Below are 25,200 nucleotides of genomic sequence, written 5' to 3'. Positions count from 1 at the left end.
AGGATGAAATCCTATATGACCGAGGCTCTGTCTTTAATCTCCCATTTCACTCATCTCTGGAGAAAGGCCAAGGGTCCAAAGGGTGTCAGGGAAAGGAGCGGCTTCCCTCTACCTTCCACCCCAAAGGCCTAAGCAGCCCTTCTGATGTTTCCTGTGCCTTCTCTGACCTTCAGAAAGCAGGGATATTCATAACTAGGCACTAGATTAAAAAAAAGTCTTGATAAGCAGGACCTTTATCAAAACTTGGTGGATTTAGAGGAGAAGATGGGCTCCTGCGGCAGCACTGCCCAAGAGAAATATAATGGGAGATATCTATAACTTGCAAATTGTAAAGGTTCTATGAAAAAAGTAAAAAAAAAAGATTTTAATAATATTTAAACTAACATAGCTAAAATATCTCAACCTACAATTAATATAACATTGTTAGCCAGATATTTTACTTTTCCTGGCATTAAGTGTTAAGTCCATCATGTATTTTACACATGCAGCCCTAGAATTATAGCAAGAAGCAACTATAACAGCTGCCAGCCAGAGACTTGGGTCCATGTCCTAGAAAGTCCATCTTTATTCATTTGGCCATTTTATATGTCTGATACTGTCTACCTTCGTCATTCACCATGGAAAAAAATGGCTGAAGGAGTAAAGATGTCGCCTTTATTCCTTGGAATTGCCTCAAAGTAGTGCAGATTTGGCTGGTGACTGAGATTTGTTGAGTGATTACAGAGCGTTTGTGTCAACCTGCACGCTCTGGCATGACGACGACGAGGGGAATTTCAGGCTCTAGAAGGACCCGGGTTTCCTCTCGGACCCGACACAGCCCTTTTCTGTCTTGTGCCCATCAGTGACCACAGAGCTGTCTGATGTGTCCCGCAGAGACTCGGATGGGCTCATATTTCCTGGACCGGATGACAGGCCAGAGCCTCGAGGCCAAAGCGGCGCAGACGAAGCACTGGATGCTCCGCTTGTCCGTGCGCATCCCGAGCATCCGCCCGCGCCCGGCCCGACGCAGCTGCTGCAGATCCGCCGGGGCCTCCGCTGGGGCCTGGAAAGGGCGGGAGCCTCTCCGCCCGGCCAGCGGCCTCCCCTGGCGGGGCCGGGGCGGAGTCGCCCACCTGTCACCCCAGACGCCCCACGTGGGTCCGCCGGGGCGGGGGCGGGACGGGAGGGAGAGAGAAAAGGCGGAGGCGTCAGGGAGGCTGGACCGAGCAGGAAGGAGAGCAGCGCAGGAGAAGAGGGACGCTCGCGACGGCCGAGCGCGAGGGGGGAAGCGCGGAAGAAAGAGGCCCAGAGACACTCAGAAAGGGACAGGTAAGGGGGCGCCGGTGACTGGAGGAGAGAAGAGCCCTGCCAGAGAGTGGGGAAAGAGTCGGGGAACGAGGAAAGGCCTGAGGATAACGGACGACATAGTATGGAAAGAAGGGCTGGAGGATGAGGCTAGGGCGACGAACCTTCAGGGTCCTTCAACGAGGGGTGGGGGAGGAACCGAGGACCTTGCGCCTTTAAGGTTGTCAAGGCGACATCTCTGGCCAAAGCGAGGCACATTGACGTCACAGCCGAGCGCTGATTGGCTGCGGCCGTTTCGTTTCCGGTGGAGCCGTCGCTGAGTTGCTATCGCAGACAGGACCGCGGCTGCGAGCGAAGCACTGACGGAGCTCGGCAGCACCGCAACCTGACACCTGTAGCTTCGCGCCCGCCGCCACCGCCAGCCCCAGGTGAGTGGGGTCAGCCAGGAGCCCCGGCTCGGTGAGCTTCGTCGCCCCACCGCCCGTTTGGGGGCGCTGGACCGATCCAAGATGGCGTCATGGAGAGCGACTTGCGGGGGGACGGCCGCACCCCCTGCACCTCCGCAGCCGGCGGTGCCTCCCCGCGGGCCGGACGCTCCGGGCCGGGTCTGCGGCTCCGGGCTGCACCCCCGAGGCCCAGCGCACTCGGGGGTCCGCCGTGCGGGGGTTCCTGGCCGGCCCGCCCCCACCCCCATTCTCCCATCCCCCTCACGCCCCCATCCCGCCCCACCGGCTGCGCTGGCCCCCCAGCCCCCCGCGCACGGCCGCCTCCGCCCAGCGCGCTGCTGCCGTGTCGCCTTCACTCCTTCCCCCACTTCCTGACTCACCACGGCTAGATTTTACCGGAATTCGCAGTTGGGCTCCCCCCACCCCATTCTGGTGCAGGTTGAGAGTCGGCAGCATTTTCTCGTCTACAGTCTACACTGCGTCTCCTTGTCTTTTCCAGCCGTCACTTTCCCTCTCCTTCCCGGGATTACCCTCCCTCTTCTCCGCCCACACAGCTTTCTTCCTCTGGTTCAATTTCTTTCCGTCCCCTTTAACTTCCGTTCTTTGCCCGATTATCCCCGAGGCCTCCTCACCAACTCTACTAGTAGCGTAGGATGTGGGGACGGCTTCCTTCATTTTGTAGTCCTGACGGTGGCCTAAGTGAAGGGCACTTTCCTGCCCTTCCTCTAGAAAGTATACGCGGTGCCTTTTAACCCTTCTGGCTCAGTGCTTGTGTGGTGCCAGCCCACTCACTACCGTATTTGAGGATTCCTTTTTCAGCAGAGGGAAGAAAGCTCCCATTTCGTCAAAATAACCCTAAGGAAGTGTTAGTTGGCAGGCTTTAGGGGATGCGGTCGGAGTTAGGAACGGTTACTCAGTTGTAAATATTTCCTCCGATTCTTTTTAAACAACATTTCATGACAGTTGACTTTGCAAAAGAAAGAATCTGAGTGGTTTCTTATTAAGAATGGAGATATGCGTTGACAGTTTCTTTTTTTTGTTGTTTTCTTTAATTGCAGTGACGATTTTAAATTAGCTAAATTTTTTTGGGGGGGAAATGAAGACGTTGTTGGGCTCTTAAATTTAAGTACAAATATAGAATCAGTCCAGTTATTTTTGATTAAAAATACTTAGGCCATGAAATTTGGTCATTCATGGGTTCCCATGATGACGCATTAATCTTGGAGCATATTTTGTTCATGTACTGTCTTTACCAGTGACGTATTTTTGTAATACAGTAGTTTGTTTCAAACAAAAATTTTAATCTCTTAGACCCAACAATCATTGCTTGCCAAAGATCTGATTTTAGCATATTTCTGATTAATTGAAGGCATGTATTGATGTTCCTGAAGCATAAAAAAATAATCCGATTATCATTTTGTTATTGGTGGCTTTTAGTATTATTTGAAATACAGAAAATTATACTGAAGTGGTTTTTCATTTCATGATTATCTGTCCTGGAAAAGTGGCTAGTGCACATCTGCGGTATATAAACTTCTAAATATTTATTTCTGAAGTAGCAACATGGTCCCCTTTCCATGACTTCTAATTTATGTGCTTGTCATGGAGCCACAAATTTTCTCATGGTCTGTTAATTAGTCTATTTGTTATTGACCTTTATCATGAACGTTGTCGAAACAAAGTAATAATGTAGCACTTAGAAAAGCTCTTTATTCTAGTATTTATTTTTTACATGTTTTATTTCGTTTTGTGTGCACTGTAAGAAATCTGATTAATGCTGTATTTAGTTGCAATGTGGAGGGGAACACACTCTTCTGAACTTAATTTCTTAGTAAATATGAGTTGGAAGGAAAATAGTGTATGAATGGCCCTGTTAAATTACTGTTTTTAATTCTAGGGTAAAGTTAGCTGCTCATTATTATATTTTTATTTACTTCATTTCAAGCTAGTTTTATGATCCACTAAATGTAGTTTATTGACTCATCATGTAGGTTTGAAACATGTGTTTTAGTATTTTTCTGTCCACATAAAGAAAATGTTTTGAATTGTGAATGTTTGCTCCTTGCTACCTCTCCTTGTATTAATTATTGTTGTTTTTCTAAGTATAGTTAAAGCAGTTTATATCAGTAACAGTAAAGGAGAATATATAATGTAAAAAAAATGTTTTGACCATTTTCTTGGTAGAGATATTTTTAAAAATTTCCTTGATAAGGTCCCCTCACTCCCCCCCCCCCCCAGGACTTTTCCTCTTTCATCACTGGTAAATGTAGTATCACTTAGAGCTGGAATCTGGTAAAAGATTTCAGAATAAAAGTTTGCTTTTAAAACTCATCTGAAGTTTTGGGTTTAAAAACTTTTGCTTATACTAATAGTTGGCGGCGAATCAGTTCCTTTGCGAGTGATTTGTGGTGTGATATTAGGACACTCCCATGGGATAGGAGTGTCTAAGGGAAACATCAGATGTTTTTCATTGTGCTGCCTTGCTTTCACTTAGAGCTGACTTGTGTGTCCTTGTAATTCTCTGAGCTGTTTACCAATTACACATTTCCCACGTCATCATGATTTCTTTTGCTAGAGAGATCTGAATGAAATTCCCTAAAGGCCTGACTCCTTAGCAGCCTGCCTCTGCAGGGATGGTGGCTCATATTGAAGATAACTGTCTCTCACTTGCCCGCAGAGCCCAGATCTTACACCAGGACCTAAACGAAGCACTTACTTGGAAGAATGCAAGTTTTGTTTTACTCAGTCTCTATCCTATTTAGCAAGGAAAAATTTTCTATGAGTCAGTTGCCTAATAAATTTAATGTCAAAAGGCCAAATTAGTGTTTGTGCTTTATAAATAGTTTAAACACGCATATGTGTTTTTTTTTTTTGCAGAGAACCATGGCGTCTGGCAGTACTGCCGCCAGTGAGGAGGAGCGCAGTCTCCGGGAATGTGAACTCTATGTCCAGAAGCACAACATCCAGGCGCTGCTCAAGGATTCTATTGTGCAGTTGTGCACTGCTCGACCTGAGAGACCCATGGCGTTCCTTAGGGAATACTTTGAGAGATTGGAGAAGGTAAAAATAAACGTGGGGAGATGATATGAGGACCCTGACAGTTGTTAAAATTAATACTTTGGAGTGTTGCTAATTTGTACCTTTTGAAAGGAAAGGATTTCTGACCAAAGAAGTTGGGAAAAAATTCAAATGAGAAATGCATTTAAGCAGATGTGGTGGTGAATGCCTGTAGTCCCAGCACTTGGGAGGCAGAGGCAGGAGGATTGCTGTGAGATCGAGGCCAGCCTGGGCTACATAGTGAGACCATGTCTCCAGAAACGAAAAAAGAATGCAGTTAAAATGTTTTTAATAATTTAAAAATTCTGAACCAGTAGAATTTATCAGAAAATGTATCCGTCCTCTAAGTTCACTTTGACTAGTAGAGTTTCCAGGTATGTTCCTTGTAACTTTTAATTAGTGCATAAAACTAATTATAACATAAAACTGATCAGAAATAGTACAATAGTAGTTAGTACTTATCTTCAACAAAGCAAGCAAAGTTAAATTTATTTTACCTTTGAAAACAAGTGTAAGTAAACAGTTGATTCTAGCTTGTGACTGATACGTCAGAAATTCTCAAGTATTGAAGTCTGTTTTACTGTAGACTGTAGAGTATATCTAGATGAATTCATTCTGGAGATGCAAGATTGATGGTTGTCAAATTTTACCCTGTAGGTTTGTTTAGGACTTGTTCCCCCTATTTTTCATCATTGTGTGTATGTCAGTGTGATGTGCATTTCTAAGGAAGATGACAATTTTGCAACAGGAACAGTGATTCAGTTTGCTTTCCTCAGAAATGATGAGTTAAAAGTCTGGATCATGAAATGTTTTGAGTATTTGATTCACTTTTGTAAATCAGTACAATAAATATTTAATGATCATGAATTAGTTGAGGGATATTTCTTTGATATGTGATCATTAATTATCTAGTTGTATAATAGAAATGGTGGTCTGGGCAATTTCTCACCAGCTAATTTTTTAGTAATTGAATCTATACACTAAGATTTAAGAAAATGTTTGCTAGATTAGTAAGGTATTTTCTCTTTCCCTGAAAACTATTGAAATTGTTATTTAATACCATGATTAGAGTAATTGAAAAATGAAAAAAATTTAAAAAAACTGCTAACCAGTCTCCATGAATACCTACTTGCTGCTTTGGAATCGTAGTAGAAATTCTGGCTTTCTTTTATTTAAGCAGTTTCCAAATAGTGGAAGTACTGTGGAGCCAGGCCACGAGTGTTCCCTGTTTTGAAATCAAGTGCGTTCCTGGAGATCTGGTTCTGAAATAGGTCACTGTAAGGTGATCCTTCTTCTTTGGACATCAATAGAAACCATCAAATGAAGGGATTAAGTTGGTGAGACATTAAGTGTGTATCTTTTTATAGGGAGCGTTAAATGTGTGGGGCTAGTTTCAAAGCCTGTATTTACCACAGGACTGTTTTAAGGATTAACCAAGGTGGAATGCAAGAAAAGATTATTAGGGTAGCTTCTTTGCAGATGAGATTTTTAGATTTAATGTGTATTGGCCTTTTAAAAAAAATCTCTTAATAAAAATTATAGCTTAATGTGCTTTTTGCATACATTCCTTTAGCTAAGGTGAATATATATACTAGGACTTTAATGTAAAATTTTCAATTTTTTAACAGGCCATTGTTTTATATATTTATGTCTGAGTCCTGTCACATTCTTACTGCCTTATTCTTCATTACTTGAGGATTACATTTCTGGATCCTTTACCCTGTAAGAAATGCACAGAAAACTCTCATTTTGTCTGTTGAAAGCTGCTGCATTTTAATTCAGCCCATTATCTGGAGTTTGAGTGCTCATTTATGCATGTATTTATTAGAACCTTGCCTGTCTGTAGATAAGAGGAATAATAATAGCTCCCACCTTTGAGTGTCTCCTATGTGCCAGCTGCTGTGGAAAGCTCTTGACACGCATGCAGACTCATTTCAAATGTGTGAGGTAGGTGATTATCACCATTGTACAGAGGCAGTAGGTAGAGCCAAAAGAAATGAAGTAACTTGGCTGTGGTCATACAGTGTAGTAAGTCAGCTATTGCTGTAGTGTCATATAACCTCCAAATTTCAGTGGCTTATTTCTTGGTCACCAGACTCTATTTCTTGGTCATATGCAGCTTTTCTGGGCTTAGGCTTTGTCTTCATTCCACATGTCATGTTCTGGGGCAGAGTGGAAGGCACAGCCACTATATAGGGCATGCTGTTCTCAAGGCAGAGAAAGGACAGAAGCTCAAGGGGCCGGTGGTGGGACAGAGCCAGCTCACACTAGCGTTAGTTAATGCTGTGGTAGGTCCACTTACACTCTGTGGCCAAAGGAAGTCATATGGCCTTGCCCCAAGTCGTAGGGGGTGGGAAGTTTACCTCGCCTACAAGAAGAATAGCAAGGGCAAGGAGGAAAAAAAAAATTCTTGTGTAAGCATAAGTAAGTGTTAGGGACAGAATTTGAATCTTAACAGTTGAGAACATAATGGAGAATATAACACAGAACATAACAGAAGAGTCAAAAACATAATTAACCAGTAAGAAGACTACAAAGTTTTGTTTTAATAAGTTAAAGAGCTGAAGAGGCAGACTCACAGCTGAATAATAGCAGCAGGAGTAAGGATATGAAAGTGTATCATAGTAGGTACTAGAAGTTGATCCATCTCCGTGATGGCTGAGTCACCAAGATTAGGTGATATTCAGATTGACTCATGATTTAGGAAACAGTGTTAAAATTAAAATGCTTCTGTTACATCAGAATTATCAGAAATTCAGTTAAGTAAAATACAGTTCCAAATGAGATTTGTGAATTTTTTCATGAAATTTTTTGAACGCCAGTAGTAGATTTAAGGGACAGAATTTGTGTTTTTATCTGTGCTCTTTAAATTTGGGGGAGACTTGAGTTTTATAGTTCCATTAATAAAGAATAGAAAAACGTTACTAGTTATTGAAACTACCAGGATGAAAATGAAGTGGTTTTCTAAAAACTGTGTCTTTATACATTATATATTTATACATGGTTCAAAATTCTGCAGGCACAAAAAGGTATAACAATAAAAGGTTTTCTTCCCACCCATTTGGCTTTATTGGAAGAAGCCAGTGTTTGAGGGATATTATATGGGTGTTTGCAGACAAATTGATACATAAAAAGCTTCCTGTTCTTTTAACACATGTGTGACATCCCACTGTATGGCCGTACTATATTTAGTCATCCCTACTGATCACAGTTTGGTTGCTTCCAATATTTCACTAATAAGAACACTAATAGAACAAATATTTTTGTGTATATATTGTTTTATATATGTACATATCTTAGAATAAATTCTGGAAGCAGAATTACTATTGAGTCAAGAAGTAAATACAAACTGGGCATAGTACTATAGCCTATAATCCTTGAAAGGCTGAGGCAGAAGGATTGCAAGTTTGAGCCCAGCTTGGATAATTTAGTAACTTGGACCCTATCTCAAAATAAAAAATAACAAGGTTTTGGGGATGTAGTTCAGTGCAAGGACCTTGTGTTAAATCCCTAGTACCACTAAAAAAAACAAAGGAAAACTAGTAAATACAGTTGCGATTAGATGTATAGATTTATTAGTTATTTTTGTTGTATATTTTTTTCATTGTGTTTTTTCTTGATTGAGCTGGGTGTGGTGGGGCACAACTATAATCCCAGCACTCTGGGAGGCTGAGGCTGAAGGATTGCAAGTTCTGAGCCCAGCCTGGGCACTTATCAAAATCGACAAAAAAGGAAAGGTGCTGGGGATGTAACTCAGTGCAAAGGTCCTAGATTTAACTCCAGCATGGCAAAAGGGTTGGGGGACAGAGAGAGAGAAAGAAATAAGTATAGCTCTTCACTCTGAAAAAAGAAAAAAGCAGACAGTGCTTCTGCTAATAGCAATGAACACTGCTGACACCTTTTTGATAACCTTTTTGGTTATCCTTCTAAGCTTGCTAAATATGTACAGTAGAAGTTTTGTGTTTACCTTGATGCCCAAAGCAGAGCTGAGGGCTGGATGTGATGATGATGCACATGGGAGGCTGAAGCAGGAGGATGGCAGGTTCCCATCAAGTCTGGGCAACTTAGGAGCCCTGTCTTGAAATAAAAATTTTTTTAAAAACTTAAGGGTAGGGGATATAGGTGAATGTGAAGGCCTTGGGTTCAAACCCCATTACCACAAACCACAACCTCCCCCCCTCAAAGAAAACCTGGCATCTCAGATTCTTATTTATCATGTTTTTTCCTGATCATTTTAGATGCTAAGTTCACTTAAAATTTGAAAGATAGTTTAGAAAAATAATGGATAATAGGGAAAATGAATGAAAAAGTAGAAGATACATGTTCTTATTTTTTCCTTTTTATCTCAGTCGTCATTAATCTTTACTGAGAAGAATTTCTTTTTAAGGCTTTAGATTTGAAAAGAGTGTGTTTAATAGTTGATTTCAGTTTTTATTTGAATTGGTTCAATAAGGAACAGTTTTAAAAAATGAGGTTACTCTTTAACTTCAAATGTGAGCCCTGATAATAAACCTTTGCTGGAAGAACATTGCTATCAGTTCTTATTGTTGGTTATCTTTATTTTTTGTCTGTATCTGGGACCCAGGCTAGAATGGATATTACGTAGGCTCTGGACCTTTTCCTGTTTGTTTTCTTCTTGTCATTTCCTAGTCATGGTTGTGACATGACAAATCCAGAAAATGCTCATTGAATTAATGAGGTAATTCAGTAATCTAGACATTGTTGGATTATTTTACTTTGCTTGCGTTGCTATTCTTTTAGTGCTTTTGGGGGTGGGTGTCTTTTACTAAAAAACCCCTAATTCCCAGGATTTTGTTTTACAGTATATTGCTATTTGCATTATAAATCATTGGTGTCAGTCCATTCTTAAAATAAAATCTAATTTTTTATTTGTGTTCTGTGTTCCTGTGCTGATGACTTATGTTGAGTATTCCTAATCTGTTACTATCTAAGAAACAGTCTCATGCAACAGTCTCTTTTCAAACTTCTGTTTTGTTCCCCTTTGGAGTTGGTGTTTTCTCCTTACATTGGCACTAGGTGAAGAGATTTGAAGTTATTTTTGATGGACTGTCATTGGAATACAAGAATACCAACTTCACATGCTGGTGCTGAGGCATCTTATTTTATATAGCTGTAATTTCTTTCAGGAGGAGGCAAAGCAGATTCAGAATCTGCAGAAAGCAGGTACCCGTACAGACTCTAGAGAGGATGAAATCTCTCCTCCCCCTCCCAACCCAGTGGTGAAGGGTCGCCGGCGACGTGGTGCTATCAGTGCGGAAGTCTACACGGAGGAAGATGCTGCATCATATGTTAGAAAGGTAGTTTTGATATCTTAACATTGAAGAAATGTTTTTGGGACCCACTTAACAATCTAGTCTCCTTTGATGAGTGCATGTACTACTTCAAATAAAGACAAAAGTAGTTATTGAACACTGGAGGATAGAGTTCTATAACAGCATGACAGCAGAGGAAATAACTATTAGGGATTATAAACCAATACAGTACATGGGTGCATTCTGAGGGTTCATCATTTCCTGCTGCTTTGCAGTTGAAGAAGCAGGAAGTACTCCTTTTTCTCTTATATTCTGGTACCAGCCTTTTGATACTCTCTACAGTAATTCATGTACAACTTTTAACCTCTTATCATACAGTCTTCGTTCATCCTACTCTTTTCTTTCTCAGAGCCAGCTGGCGATTTTGAGTTATGCTAATAGCCTTGACCAGGGGAGTAGGGGTTAGAATTCCAAGCCCTTAGGGCTTATAAAACTAACAGTACCAAAAGGCACCAGTTAAAAAAATATTTAGTTTTAACTATGCATGGTGGTGCTTACCTTTCATCCTAGCACTTAGGGAGGCTGAGGCCAGAGGATCCTAAGTTTGAGACCAGCCTGGGCAACTTCGTGAGACCCTGTCTTAACCCTTGGGGCATAACGCCAATTTTGTCATAAAGGGGCATTGTTGTGGAAGTAAAATATCCATGTTTATTCTGTATAGTATTTCTGTTACTTTCATTTTATGAGTGAGTTTTATTATATTAATAAGTACCTAACAAAAAAATAAAGTTTTGAATAATATTTATTGGATGTTTATAAAAAACATTAAATTTTTCAACATCGACTTTTTTGTTGCATAGAGTTTAAAAAATAACAAAGTCCTATATGAACTATGATGAAAAATACCAATAGAACGCTACAAAAAAAAAATCTATACTTCATTTATCATACCTAAAGGCAGTCTTCACACATGACAATAACATGTTCCATACACATGTATCACTTACACTGACAGCACATATGTTTTGCTTTTCTGGCCTTTTTGTAGGACATATTTGGTATCTCATTGGTCTTGGAGTTTTGTCAGGAAATTTCTTAGACAATGTGTAGTTAACAGGAACATAAAATATCTATAAAATAAAGTATTAAAATTCTTAATACGTATTGCACATTTAGAATAAACATTTTCACATCAGTTGTTTACTTGCTTACAAAACCTAAAAGATAACATCAGAAATAAAAACCTATGTAAATTACAATGTTAATACAAACAAAAGTCTACCACAGATGGGCCTGGGATTTAGCTCAGTGGCACCATGCCTGCCTTGCAAGCGCAAGGTGGTGAGTTCAATCCCTGGTACAGTACACCCTGCCCCCCCCGCCCCAAAGTCTACCACAGAAATAATCTTTGCTTCACCTGTCACACCCAAGGCAGTCTTCACACATGAAAACTGCCCGTTTCATATCATACACAAGTATCACTTACACTGTTAGTATGTATGTTTTGTTTTTCTGTCCTTTTTTTGTAGGTCACAGTTGCCATCTTTGTTTTTTTTTTGGGGTACCTGGGATCGAACTCGGGTTGTTGCACTTGTGCAGCAGGTGGCGAAACCACTGAGCTAAATCCCCGGCCCTACAGCTGACATCTTTTTGGTTTTCCTGTTGTAGTAGGTCTCTGTGATACTGTGCTGGCCTGTTCACCTGTCAGCTTACTAGTGTGCTCCACAAATTTTTTGTGTAGTGCCCTGGGCAGAAACAGTTTGTTTTTCTTCTGCTGTAAATGATGTCTTATGAGTTTCAGTCCTAGTCCTTTAAGAAAATTTTTCCGTGGTATTTTCCACTTGCTATTTTCTTTATGAACTATCACACTGTATATGCTACATATGTTTAGGATGAAGTAAAACACGGCTATTGGCCAGTGTCAACATCTACTCTGCCTTTAGTTTTGTTGTAGAAAATTAAGCATCTTAGGCTTCCTCGAGGTTTCCCTATCAATATTTCCATCATGGTGCAGTGTTGATATCAGTACTAGTTTGTTTTTCTTTGCCATATACAAGGCCAATGTTACATCTTTCTGAAATCCAGTAACTGTACTATACAGTTCTCTGTTTTGAAATTGCAACATTTCATTTGGAATTACTGCTTTGTTCCTGTGTACAGTTGCTGCACTGGTCAACTTATGCTCTGTTAGCAATTGCAACTTCAGTTGAAAATTGATAAACCAATTGTTGACTGTCACATTCCAATTGGTTTGGGAGGTGGGAGCAAAAAAGCTGTTCACATCATTTGGTTTGTTACTATGTGAATAAGGACCTAGTGGCTGAGTTCCAGGATAAATTTCTAAATTGAAACATAATAAGTTCACATCTACAAATGCATACATTTTTATGTTATATTTTGAAAGGTTTTTTGGGGGCATATATTGCCCGAAGCTACAGTGACCATGAAATGCTGCAAGGTGTTCATCAGTAATCTTGTATTCAGATGGTGTGTACATTGTTTGACAGTTACCCACAAATCTCTCAAACAGTGAGCTGATAGCAGCTAGATTATCAGTTCTTTTTCTTTCTTGGTGGGTGGTTTTGTCATGAAACCTGAGGCAGTTTTGAAGGAAACCAAATCTCTTCAGTATCATCTACAAACCTCACACCCTTGCTTTTCCATAAGTTTTTACATTCCTACAATTACCATGAGAAAGCCTTGATAAGTAAAGAAGACTAATGAATTCTTTCAGCTCAGCTAGTAAGGTGTCATAATAAATACATTTTTGAGTATGGCTATTGGTGCACACAGAATGTTTTATTTGTATTTCAGCATTTGTGTATTTCACAATATCTTGTAGCGTTTCATCTGTTACAAACAATTTCCAACATTGAATGGCAGGGCTGGCATTCTGTCCAATAAGATTCACCCCTGGCAAGATCCCCACTGTATTTTTGGGCCTAGTTCTAATATTGGATCATTCCACTTGGTGGCGTGACCATTTTGTACCATTTCAACTAGTCAAATATGTACTCACATTGCTGTTGTCTTTGTTATCTGAATCAAGAAGGTCTGCATGCCCTGGATGTATATTAGTCGATTCTTGCTCCATTTCATTGTCACAAGAGCTTTGGCTCACATGGCCAAAGTCAGAGTCATTATCATCTTCATCCAAGCATTAGTAATACGATGATTCATTTTCAACCTCTGCTAAAACTTGCAAATCTGGTTTTTCATGTGTCATTGTACTGAATTGGGCTACTTATACCAGAAAAATCAAAAGAAAACTTCTTTTTAATATAAATCCTAAATGCACAGAAATTTAGCAGTGAGCATTTGATGGGTATTTACCATTCACCTGTTACTGCTTTGGAGTTCCTGTACACACCTTGTTCATTTGCCAAGTGGGTGAACACACAGATGGGTTTTTGCTTTCCCCAGGCCCAGCTACTGTGAGTCACACCCGCATTCCATTCTGGTAAAATACATGTTTTCGTAACAGAAGAGTGGTGTGGGTGTGTTTTATTTCCTGTGATGCTCAGGTAAACACATGTAAAACCTGCTGTCCAAGCATTATATGGGTAAAAATCCTGGTTTGACACTTTTGCACACATGGACACACCTTGCTATTCATTGTACCGAGTGTGTAACAAAGATTGCTTCCGGTATCCCCCGTGTGCAGCTACTGAGTTGCACAGCAGGCTACTATTATGCTAAAGTAAAAATTTACAGTAGAAAAATATGGGATAGGTGGTTGTAATCAGGTGTTATGCTCTTAAGAAAATAAAAAGGACTGGGGATGTAGCTTAGTGCAAAGGGCCTGGTCCCCCCACTACCACAGAAAAATCAAAATTGAAACAACTTAGTTTTGCCTTAGGACAGTGATGTTGGGCAGATGTTTTTGGTTTGTTTAGTTGTTAACTGGGAACCAAGTAGTGGCCTTTAAATACATGCCTGGTTATAGGCAAAGGGATTGATTAGTCAGTACTTGGTGAGTACTTTGTGAATCAGTGATTGTCTAAGAGTGTTGTAGTGAAAATACTTAACTCAAAACAGTCTCATTTAAATACTGTAAGGTGGCCTGACCTTTAATTGAAATGCACATTGCAAACATGAAATGTTTTTGGTGTATGGAATTGTCATTTGACCTTCAATTTTTTTCTAGGTTATACCAAAAGATTATAAGACAATGGCTGCTTTGGCCAAAGCCATTGAAAAAAATGTGCTGTTTTCACATCTTGATGATAATGAAAGAAGGTAAGAGCAGGTTCTTTTTTTTATACTGTTTTTTCACTTAGGGTGTGGTCTCAAACTATTGCCAGCATTTATTGCAAGTTTTGAGGTTCTTAGTTGTTCACCAAATGACAATTGAGCTGAAAAACTGGGAGCTTAATTCTAGGTTAATACTGGAATTCCATAGAAGAGACTCGTGAAATCTAAGACTAGGCCTTCTGTCTCTTGCAGTGATATTTTTGATGCCATGTTTCCAGTCTCCTTTATTGCTGGAGAGACAGTTATTCAGCAAGGTAAGGGCTGCTATTTCTGTGACATGTAGTATGGTTATGGAAGAGCAGATGAGACTGGAGGATTGATTGTTTTGGTTTTCTTTTGTTGGAGTTTGTTTTCCTCTTTGATCCTTCTACTTTCTGTTAATACTATTGGATTTTCTTAATTAAAAGTTCTTGGCACTAAAAATACATTAAGGGATTAATATTTCTAATACAATTTTGTTTAAACTTGTTAAAGGAAATGCCTATTTTTAAGTTAAATGTTGTAGGGAATTTCAGAACAATACAGATCTCATATTTGTATTGGTTATTAAGCACTTTTAAAATAGAAATAAAGTACCTATATTCTTTATTATGTAGGCAATCTATTTGTAAGATTTTGTGTCTCCTACAGATTCTTACCTTTTATTGCTATCCAGATTGACATGAATATAACCTGTTGGATATCTTCTTGTTTTCTTATTCTTGACATTTTCATGGATCTTCATAAACCACATATTTTCCCATTTTGTGACAGTCTGATATTTTGCTATTAACTATTTGAATCATTTCTTGCCTTGTTCTAGAGTGCATAGGAGTTAATAACTTTGTACATATATGTAACTTTCAAAGTTTTTTGGTTTTTTTAGATATTCTTTTTTTTGGGGGGGGTACCGGGGATCGCATTCAAGTCCTTGTGCTTGCACAGCAGGCGGTGAAACCACTGAGCTAAATCCCCTGCCAGATACTCTTTAAAATGAGATTACTGAGAATAAAATTGATCAGTCCTGTGACTGAAAATATATTGCTGGATTTTTTTTCTTAAAGATTGTGTTCATCTTAGTATGCTCTTCTATACTAATGTTGTTCTTTTTGCCTTTTTTTCTCTTTTAGGTGATGAAGGAGATAACTTCTATGTGATTGATCAAGGAGAGATGGATGTAAGATTTAATAATACAAATTTGTTAATAATCTTAAAAGTTATTGTTTGATTTTTATTACTTCTAAGAAGTAATAAGTATTATTGAAGTGCTGAAGAGCCATTACAGCTCTTTAGGTCAGATTGCATCAGCACCTTTTGCCCAGTATTTTTATGACACAGACTTTTTATAGATAATTTCTATAGCTACAGCTTTTGCTTTTGTAGTAAAGTGTGTGTATGCTGGGAAGTAAGATCAAAATACAGTAAAGGAGAGTCTATACCTGGCAATTAGCTATGAAACTTAGTGTAGCTTTCTTCTGTAACTCTTGTTTACCAATGAAATGGGGACAAAAATAGCCCTGATCTTGTAGGATTGTTAAAAAATTCCGTGACCTAATGCAAGTAAAATGCTTGGTACAGTGCTCAGCACAGTAAATATATAGTAAATGTATGTCATTGATATTAGTGCTTAGCTGATCTTTTTCCTTCATTCCTACAGAGAACTTTTTTCATATCAGATAATTGCATATTTAAGACATTGTCAGAATTCGACTGTTTTGTCTTGCTGTGTTCTGAAAACATAATCTATACTGTTTTTTTTTTTTTAAACAAGTTTAGGAGTCTGATCTTTCATAAAGGTTTGAGAGTTTTTAACACATTCTTGTATATATGTAGAGAAAAATGCTTCTTTGGTGTCCTTTGCATTTTAGGTATATGTGAACAGTGAATGGGCAACCAGTGTTGGGGAAGGAGGGAGCTTTGGAGAACTGGCTTTGATTTATGGAACACCTAGAGCAGCCACTGTTAAAGCGAAGACAAATGTGAAACTATGGGGTATCGACCGAGACAGCTATAGAAGAATCCTTATGGTAAGACACCACGGGCTTTTGGAGTGTGACTTAGAATTCTGATCTGTGTAAATAATGTTTGAGTAATATCACAAAATTGAAATGACAATATGCCTTTTTTTTTTTTTTGGTACCAGGGATCGAACTCAGGTCCTTGTGCTTGCGAGGCAGGCAGCAGAACCACTGAGCTAAATCCCCAGCAGTGTGCCTTATTTTTAATGATCAGATATTTTGCATTGAGCCCTATTTAGCATTATTCATTATGTCAATTGAGGCAGTGATGTTTTAGAACAAAAGTTCGGCCAGAAATAACAGGAAACAAAATGTGTATATGTAATGGTCAGATTGGGTTTAGAAATTTATCAGTTTGCCTATAGGTGCATGTTAATATACCTAATCTTACCCACCACAGATTGCCTGATGGGCTACTTTAAAGTGGATAGAGTTTTTTAAGGCCACTCAGGAGTAATTAGCATCTCTAAACTGAAAATGGGTTGTCAGTAATACATATGTCCTCTTTTACTAGGGGAAATAAAACCGTTGGGGCAATTCTGTTAATACACAATTTTTGAGAACTTTGTGGTACATTAAAAAGTAGCTTTGGATCTTTAAGTCCTAGCTAATGGCATTGGCCTTTCTGAATGGTTTTCTTAAATTTAGCAGAGCCCATCTGGGCATTTGAAAATATGCAGTCTGATGTACTTCAAACATTTTTGGTATTCAGGATACATATATATATATATTTTGAAATCTTCCTTTATTTCTGAAAGTCTTATGTACATACTAAAATTCACAAATGCTCAAGTCCCTTACATAAAGTGGTGCAGTGTTTGCATATAATCTGTGCACATCCTCTGTATACTTAAATTTTTTTTTTTACTGGTACATGCTTGCAATACGAAATGCTTACATTCCTTTTGTGGAGTTGTTACATGTATATAACACACCTTAATTCCTTTTTTTTATCCCCCCCCCATCTCTGGATCCCTTTCCCGTTTGAGAAAGATCTACCTCTCCATACTTCTGTAATCTTTTATTTTGCTCTTTATTTATAGTTTGGGTTTCTCATACAAGAAGCCGTGCAACATTTATGCTTGTGTGTCTGATTTATAAAATTTCACTTAACATTACGGTCTCAGAGTGCATCCATTTTCTACAAATGACTAGTTTACCTTTCTTTATGGCAGAGTAGTGTGTACTGCATTGTGTGTGAATACCACATGTTCTTTATCCATTCATTTGATAGTGGACATACAGGCTGCTTCCATAATTCAGCTATTTTGAATTGTGCTGCTATAAACACAAGTATGCATATATCACTGTAGTATGATGCTTTAACTTGTTTTGGATGATACCTAAGAGGGGAATATCTGGGTCAAATGGAATTTCTAGTTTTAGTTTATTTGTGGAATCTCCATACTGATTTCCATAGTGGTTATACTAGTTTACATTCTCACCAATAATGTAGAAAGGTTCCTTTTTCTTCATACTTTAAATTATCTCTGGATTATTTGCTGACATCTAATAACAAAGTAAATACTATGTAAATAGTTGGTGTATTGTACTACGTTGTTTGGAGAGTAATGTCATGAAAAAAGTCTACATGTTCAGTACAGATAAAATTTTTGTCTATATTTTTAATCTGCATTTGACTGAATGTTGGACGCAAAACCTGTGGATGTAGAGTGCATACTGTGTGTGTATGTATATATACAGGTATACATGCACATAGATAATGTACATAGGCATGTATATTTTTGGCAGGGGATGCTAAGGCATTTTACTATATAAGGAAGTTTTATTATAAAGGAAAGTATTTCTCCCTTTTTTTCTCTCAGATACATTTGACCCACTTTGTAGATAACGTGGTTGTGTTTGGGGGAAATGGGATACTTCTTTGGAGTGTGTAAGTGGCAGCAGTTTATTTCCCTGTCTGGGTGGTTGAGGTTTTGGGGGAGCATTCTGTGCAGGGAGTATAGCCACCTACTGCTCATGTGTTACTTGGTGGTTTTTGGAGAACTGACCTTTTACTTATTTGGCATTTCATTGCTTGGTGGTGCGATGTAGCTAAGATGCCTGGTGTTCCTCTTGGGAGCATGTAACAGAGAGCTTTTTTAGGGTCTCATCGGTCTTCAGCATGAAGAAAAATGATCACAAGTCCAGAAGCAGGAGCAGCAGGCTTTGACTTTTTTTTTGTTTGTTTGTTTGTTTTTTACTGGGGATTGAACTCGGGTCCTTGGGCTTACATGGCAGGTGACGAAACCACTGAGCTAAATCCCTGGCAAGCTTTGACTTTTTAAAAAAAGTTTATTTGAAACATATTTCACAACATTGTATAATAATTTTTTTTTTTTAATTTATAGGGAAGCACACTGAGAAAGCGAAAAATGTATGAAGAGTTCCTTAGTAAAGTGTCTATTTTAGGTGAGTTTTGGAAAGTTTGTATTGAGAACTTCTAATGTGTTAATGATACTCAGCAGAACTCATTATCTTTCTTAAAAAATTAAACTGATTTATATTTTTGTTAATAGTAACAAAAAGCATGTGGAAATGTTTTGGAACAATATTGAAGAGTAAGTTAAAAGTAATTTTAGAACCTGTTGAGTTTGTTAATCCTGTAACTGGACATGGGAAAAGGTTTGTGAAAGTATAGGTGCTGCTCATTCTTCCTAAAAAGACAGAAGGGTTTAAAGAGTCCTCTTCTGACTGTAGACATTCCCTTATTCCTGCTGGGACATGTTCCATCTCTAGTTCTGTCACTGAATTCATTGGTTCTGGAAAGTATTTCCAGGAATGCATTTCCTCTAGATTAGATATCATTTGCTGGCATTCTCTGCAAACATGACAGACATGTCAAAATTTAAAATAAAGCAGGTTAATTGGAGACAATTCTGTGTGTTTTGTTATGTAGACTGGGAAGCATTAGAACTTAGAGTTTAGGAACAGGGATAGGAATAAGTAACGTGATACTCTTTTGCCCTTTGTTTTGATTCAGCGATTTGACTTCTTCCCCTCTCCCTTTTTTTTTGCTTCCTTCTTTACCCTTTAAAATAGTCACATTCACTCAGTGTCTCAGTTCCTTTGGGAACAAATATTATTTTCCTGTTCTTTTTTCATAAATTCAACTGAGGAGTTTAATGGGTAAATTATTTGTTTGAACCTTTGGAAAAATATGGATGTTGAAAGTATTATTTTTGTATAGTATATTTATAAGTTTGGTTTGTGTTGATGGCAATCTTTAGGAACACTTAATGGTCATATTTTCTTATTCCTTTGCCACTGGGTGCAGTTGGTATAGATTAACCTGGCTACTAAAGTATCTTAAGGAGCCGTCTGATGGGGATTCTACTGACAACTGTGTTTTTTCTGAGACATTACTAAAGCATGGTTGAATCTCTGTATACTGTGTTTTAAAAGTTTTAGCACCACCAAATAATGTAGAGAAATTCTTTGGATTCTTTCAGAGTCTCTGGACAAGTGGGAGCGTCTCACAGTAGCTGATGCATTGGAACCAGTCCAGTTTGAAGATGGGCAGAAGATTGTGGTTCAGGGAGAACCAGGGGATGAGTTCTTCATTATATTAGAGGTGAAGAATTTTGACATTTGATTCTTTACAAAGCTGTACACCGTAAGTGGAAAAAGGAGGGCTAATTCTGATTTACCGGTTTAATTTTTGAGAATATCTGACACTTTTACTTATAAATTATCTTTTACTTTGAAATGCATTTATTTGGTTTTTCTGCCAGTCTGCTTTATTTTAAAAGTGTTCAAGTCTTAATTCTGGAAGGATGTTGGACACAAGTAGCCAAACAGTGAATTACCCAATTACTATTTATCATGTAAGCCAAAAAACCTCAGCAGTATAACAAACTAATGATTCTGCACCATCCTTGTTAAAATGGCACTGTTTGTGGTATTTGATAAATCAGGCTCAAAGATGGTTAATAAATTCTAAAAGTTACTGTTTTATATCTTCACAGTTCTTGGATAATCTTACCTGCCATGTGTATTCAAATAGCAAATTCAAAGCAAATTCAACTTTTGTCATAGTGCAAAAGCAGCCATAGAAACATAAATGAGTGGGTGTGGTATTATAATAAAATGTTATTTACAAAACAGACAGAAATTGAGTTTTGTCCTCCGTCTGTAGTTTGCTAAACAAGTGTGGTTAGCAGGTACCTTAGCTTGATAAGAAGCTTGCAAGCAAGGAATGCTGGTTAAATAGGAATCAAAATTGATATGGTGACATAACTTTTCAGTTTCTTTTACCACATGAACGCAGATGTGTTGAATTAACCACTGATTTCCCCCACTCCTCCATTTTCTGCAAGATAGCTAAAATTGCACAGGATATTTACAATGCCACTCTGGGTTAGAAAGTATTTGTTTAGCTTTCTGGTAATTTTCTTACAGGGGACAGCTGCTGTGCTACAACGTCGGTCCGAAGATGAAGAGTTTGTTGAAGTGGGACGACTGGGGCCTTCCGATTATTTTGGTATGTTAGATTCCCTCATATTAAATGTGTACTGTACTTTTAGGTTACTGCACAGTGAAGCATTGTAGTATTTCATAATTTTGTCATCTTAGTTTTATTTTTATTAGTGCATTTTAATTATACAGAATAATAGGTTTTATTATGTGACTTTTTTTTTGTACCGGGGATCGAACTTGGGTCCTTGTGCTTGCGCAGCAGGCACTTAAAACCATTGAGCTGAATCCCTGGCCCTGTTATGTGACTTTTTCATTGCATACCCATACTTTGAATATACCCTCATGTTCATCTTCTCTCTCCTTCTCCCTCTTCTCCCTGGTCCCCTTCTTCTCTAATAGTCGCCCTTTTACTTTCATGTCATCTTTTTTTTCTCTAGATCCCACATGTAAGAGGAAACATGCGATACTTGTTTTTGAATTTTGTATTTTAATTGCTTTTTTGGCTCTGAAAATAGTATCAAATTTTGATCCCTATTCAGTTAATAATTGAGTTGTCGATCGTCTTATCTATTAGTTGACGCTTTCTGTTTGTTTTTTGAGACAGAATTTTGTGTGGTCCGGGCTGGCCCTGGATTCTCTGTGTAGGTCAGGCTGGCCCTGGATTTGTGTCCTCCTGCCTCAGCCTCTCAGGTGCTGGGATTTTTGGTGTACACTACCACAGCTGGCTTTGGTAATTTTTTTTTTTCTCTAAATGTACAGTTAGGGTGGCCTGTGCTAAGTTATGGTGAGGAAACAAACCTTTGTTATTGTCTCAAAAGTACACTTTTTAGGGAAATGTTTCTGTGGGAATTGGCCTGCTCTTACGTTGCTCCTTTCTCTTTTCCAGGTGAAATTGCACTACTGATGAATCGTCCTCGTGCTGCCACTGTGGTTTCACGTGGGCCTTTGAAGTGCGTTAAGCTGGACCGACCTCGTTTTGAACGTGTCCTTGGCCCATGCTCAGATATCCTCAAACGAAACATCCAACAGTACAACAGTTTTGTGTCACTGTCTGTCTGAAATGTGCCTCCTGTGCCTCTCTTTTTCCTCCCCTAGTCCACGCTTCACTCATGCAGACTGCTTTATTGTCCCTACTTGCAGCTGGCATTGCAGCTTCTTGTCTCTTTATATTATTAAAAGTTGCTTTTATTGCACCGTTTTTAATTTGGAGCATTAACTAAATGCTCGTACACAAATAAATACAAGAGTTCTGTGGACTTTGCTGTTACTGCTTCTCTCTGTGCAGTGTTAGTGTTCACCTGGGCAGTGAGTGCCGTGCCTTTTGGTGAGGGTGGATCCCAGCACCAGTGATTTCCATAGAGTAATGATATAACAGTGCAAGATTTTTTGTGATATAATTTCTGGTTATAAGCATATTTAGACTGTGGCCGTATATATGCTGTATTTCTATATAGAATAATGATTTCTCATTAAGCTGCAGGATTAGGAAAAATGGTTGTAGAAAATCTTAGTGTAGTAGAAAGACATATGCTTGTAATTAAACTAGTTAAAGAGTGGAAAAATGCCCATTTTTTTTTTTTTGCTGATTATCAGATGGATATGATTGTTTCAGCCCCCCAACCTAAATTTTCATTTGCCAAGGTATTTTTGCCTGGTTTGTTTATATCTTGTTATTAATGTTTCCTCTCTCATTCTGAAATATTTTTATGTGTGGCTATCTATATCTGCCTTTTAAGTTTGAAACCAAATCAGAGACTGCAAATATTGGGTTGTGGTTTAACTACATCTGCCTCAGCCCACAAGTCTGATTAGACTTTTATCCAGCTAGTGCCAAATACTGATGATGAGATGCTAAATCGAAAATAAGAATTTGAGATCTATGTTCTTGGTTGTTAATTTAGAGCTTTTGGTTAGCATAGAACCTTCAGTTAACTCCAGCGTAATCTCCTGTGCTGACTAAACTCTGATTCCAGGAGATTGGATTTGCTGAGTGGCTACAGATGGAACAAATGTCATACGGAAAAATGGAGGTTATGTTGCTAAAGGGAGGAACCAGGTAGATAAAGTTAGTTATGGCAAATTTTCCTCCACTAAATTCACTGGGGCTTGAGATTTGGGAAGAAGTTTTTGTACTTGGATTTAACCTTTTCCCCTCCTTTTTTTATGTCAAGTAGAATTTCTGATGGGGTAGAGGTAGGTAGGATGTGTTTGTGTGTGGTCTAAAAGGCCTTCCTGCTCAAAGTCTGGCTTTCCTGTCTAGTCCATATTTCCCTGGCATTTTTTTTCTTTTTTTAAGTAAACCTGTGTTTTGAGTCTTAACTGTATTTCAGTATTTTCCAGCCTTATGTGTTACATTATTCCAATGATACCAACAGTTTATTTTTATTATTGTTATTTTTTAAACAAAATTTCACAGTTCCATAATGTAGGCACTTTTATTTTCATTGTGATTTATATATATAATGTAGGGTTATATTTGGGAGTGACTGCAAGTATTTTCCACTTGTGTGCAACTGGTTCTGATTAATAATCCCCTCTCTTATCCTTTCCCAGGTAATTTAAATTGGCCAAGGTAGATTTTTTTCATAGATTTGAAAAGTTTTTAGGTTGTTACTAACTTGGAATAGAAATCTGAGAAATTTTATTTACATTTTAGTGTGGGATAGAAAGCCACCTTGTCAAAATTTTTTAATTTTCACAATCTATATTAAATGAGGCTTTTATGATCTGTACTTTGTGTTTGGCTACTTTTTTGATATTTAAAACATAAAAATAAAAATTATGTTCCTATCAGCTTAAAGCTTGATTTGATCTTTGTTTAAATGCCAAAAATGTACTTAAATGAATTATGTAGAATGCCATGAAATTGCAGTTTCATATATGTATATAATCATGTTCATGTGTATTGATACATATACTGCTTTCTAAATGAGTTTTACTCAAACCATTTGGCTTGCTATATTCCCTTTTGTAGTTTTTAATCTTAGACATTTTAAGATAAGCCTAAATTTAACAATTATTACATTTAAAGCTTTATCTTTTGTGCAGTCTAAGTGTATGTGAGAAATCACAGTTGGCGTAATTTGTCTCAGTTGATATTCAGGGCTTACGGAGTCATTTTTTTCTGGATTTGATGAGTCGATTTATGAGATCTGCTTTAGAAAGTATAGATGGCCAGAGGACCATTTTGTATTGTTTCCTGGTTACCAGTCTGATTATATTGTGTGTGCTAATATATGCTATTCCTTTTGTTATAGTGTGTCTTAATGGTAGGTCAAGTAATAAAAGATTAAATAATTTAAATTCTTAAATGAATCAGTTTTTCTTCCCTTTCTCCTTTCTATCTTCCTCTGTCCTTCCCCCAAAATCTGCTACTCTGGAGGGCAAGAATGAAAAGGGAAAGTGAATTATGGGATCTGTGTTTTGAAAGAGTAATGTTTGTTTTCAGTTTGTCAAAGGCTGGATCTCATAACCTTGCATGAAGGGTAATTGAAATGTAGCAGACTTACCCTACCCCAAGGTATGGGAGGAAAGATTCAATCAAAAGCCAAAGATTTCCTTGTTATTGAAGGTAAATTAGTTTTGTGGCCTTGGAACTTTCCCAGATTTAATGAGGAAACCGTTTCTAGATGAGTATGTCATTGGTTTTAATTTAAGATATGCATTTAGCTACTTAAAAATGCTTTTTAAATTTTTCATGAATAAAGCCTTGTTTCTAATGCTTATTCCTTAGTTTTTTGAGGATGAAATAATGAAGTTGTACTCATTAGTATGTTTATACTAATTTCTTCACATGCAATGGTGCCAGAAGACTGTTCTTTAAATTTTGCTGCTTTGATACATACGCACCTTGTCCAGATTCTATAATCCCTTTCCTCAGCCAACTGCAGTTGAACTTTGAGAATCACAACAGGGTATAACTGAAGGAGGTTTATCAGGGTTGATTGTCTTCATTGTAGCTTAAATCTCCCTCTAAAATAGTGGCCCACATAGTCTCATTTTTTTCATTTGTTTGTTTAATGCCTTCAGTGTTGACATTTTAAAATTGAGCTAGCGTGATGTCAAGGCTTTTGATAATTATTGTTTTGAAAATACTACTTTATCTCCAACCACAAATTGCTGGACCCTTTTTGTACTTTTGTTAGGCCCTGGTAGTGTATTCTTAGTTGAGTTGAGAGAACGTTGAGGATAACCATTTAATTTGTCCCCAAAGCTATCTGTCGTAATAGTTATTAAAGCCTGTGGTTATACGAACTTAAGGTGTTATATTAAATCTCTCCTTTCTTATGGGTATGGGGTTTTAGTAAGGAAACTTGCATTGTTGAATACATATATAGCTAAAATTTGTTTCTTGACATGACTTCAGAACTGTGACATGACTCCACCTAAAACTAAAAGCACCAGTGAATGTGTTTTTTTTTAATGTAAAAGTTCCGTTTTGTGATTTTAAAAGTTGCCACTAGATGGAGA

General features: G+C 38.1%; 1 protein-coding gene across 2 annotated transcripts; it reads left to right on the top strand.

Annotated features, from left to right (window-relative positions):
- The first annotated feature begins 1,139 nt into the window (after window positions 1-1,139).
- Prkar1a (protein kinase cAMP-dependent type I regulatory subunit alpha) lies at window positions 1,140-24,033 on the top strand. 2 transcript variants are annotated; one of them, XM_004870286.4, is made up of 11 exons: window positions 1,140-1,308; window positions 4,608-4,790; window positions 9,935-10,105; window positions 14,208-14,299; window positions 14,507-14,568; window positions 15,424-15,470; window positions 16,162-16,320; window positions 18,663-18,723; window positions 19,764-19,885; window positions 20,713-20,794; window positions 21,617-24,033. In XM_004870286.4, exons 2-11 carry the CDS (start codon window positions 4,614-4,616, stop codon window positions 21,787-21,789), a joined length of 1,146 nt encoding a protein of 381 aa, XP_004870343.1. In that variant the 5' UTR covers window positions 1,140-1,308; window positions 4,608-4,613; the 3' UTR covers window positions 21,790-24,033. The 2 variants fall into 2 exon arrangements, with proteins under 2 accessions (XP_004870343.1, XP_004870342.1); XM_004870285.4 differs by lacking the exon at window positions 1,140-1,308 and adding an exon at window positions 1,595-1,712.
- Window positions 24,034-25,200: the final 1,167 nt, after the last annotated feature.

Source organism: Heterocephalus glaber, unplaced genomic scaffold, assembly GCF_053883595.1.
Source record: "Heterocephalus glaber isolate CG9 unplaced genomic scaffold, H.glaber_assembly_v1.0 deba00000937, whole genome shotgun sequence".
NCBI classification, from domain to species: Eukaryota; Metazoa; Chordata; class Mammalia; order Rodentia; family Bathyergidae; genus Heterocephalus; species Heterocephalus glaber.
Note: the sequence above shows the minus strand (reverse complement) of the source record. Positions and strands in the feature narration are given on the sequence as shown.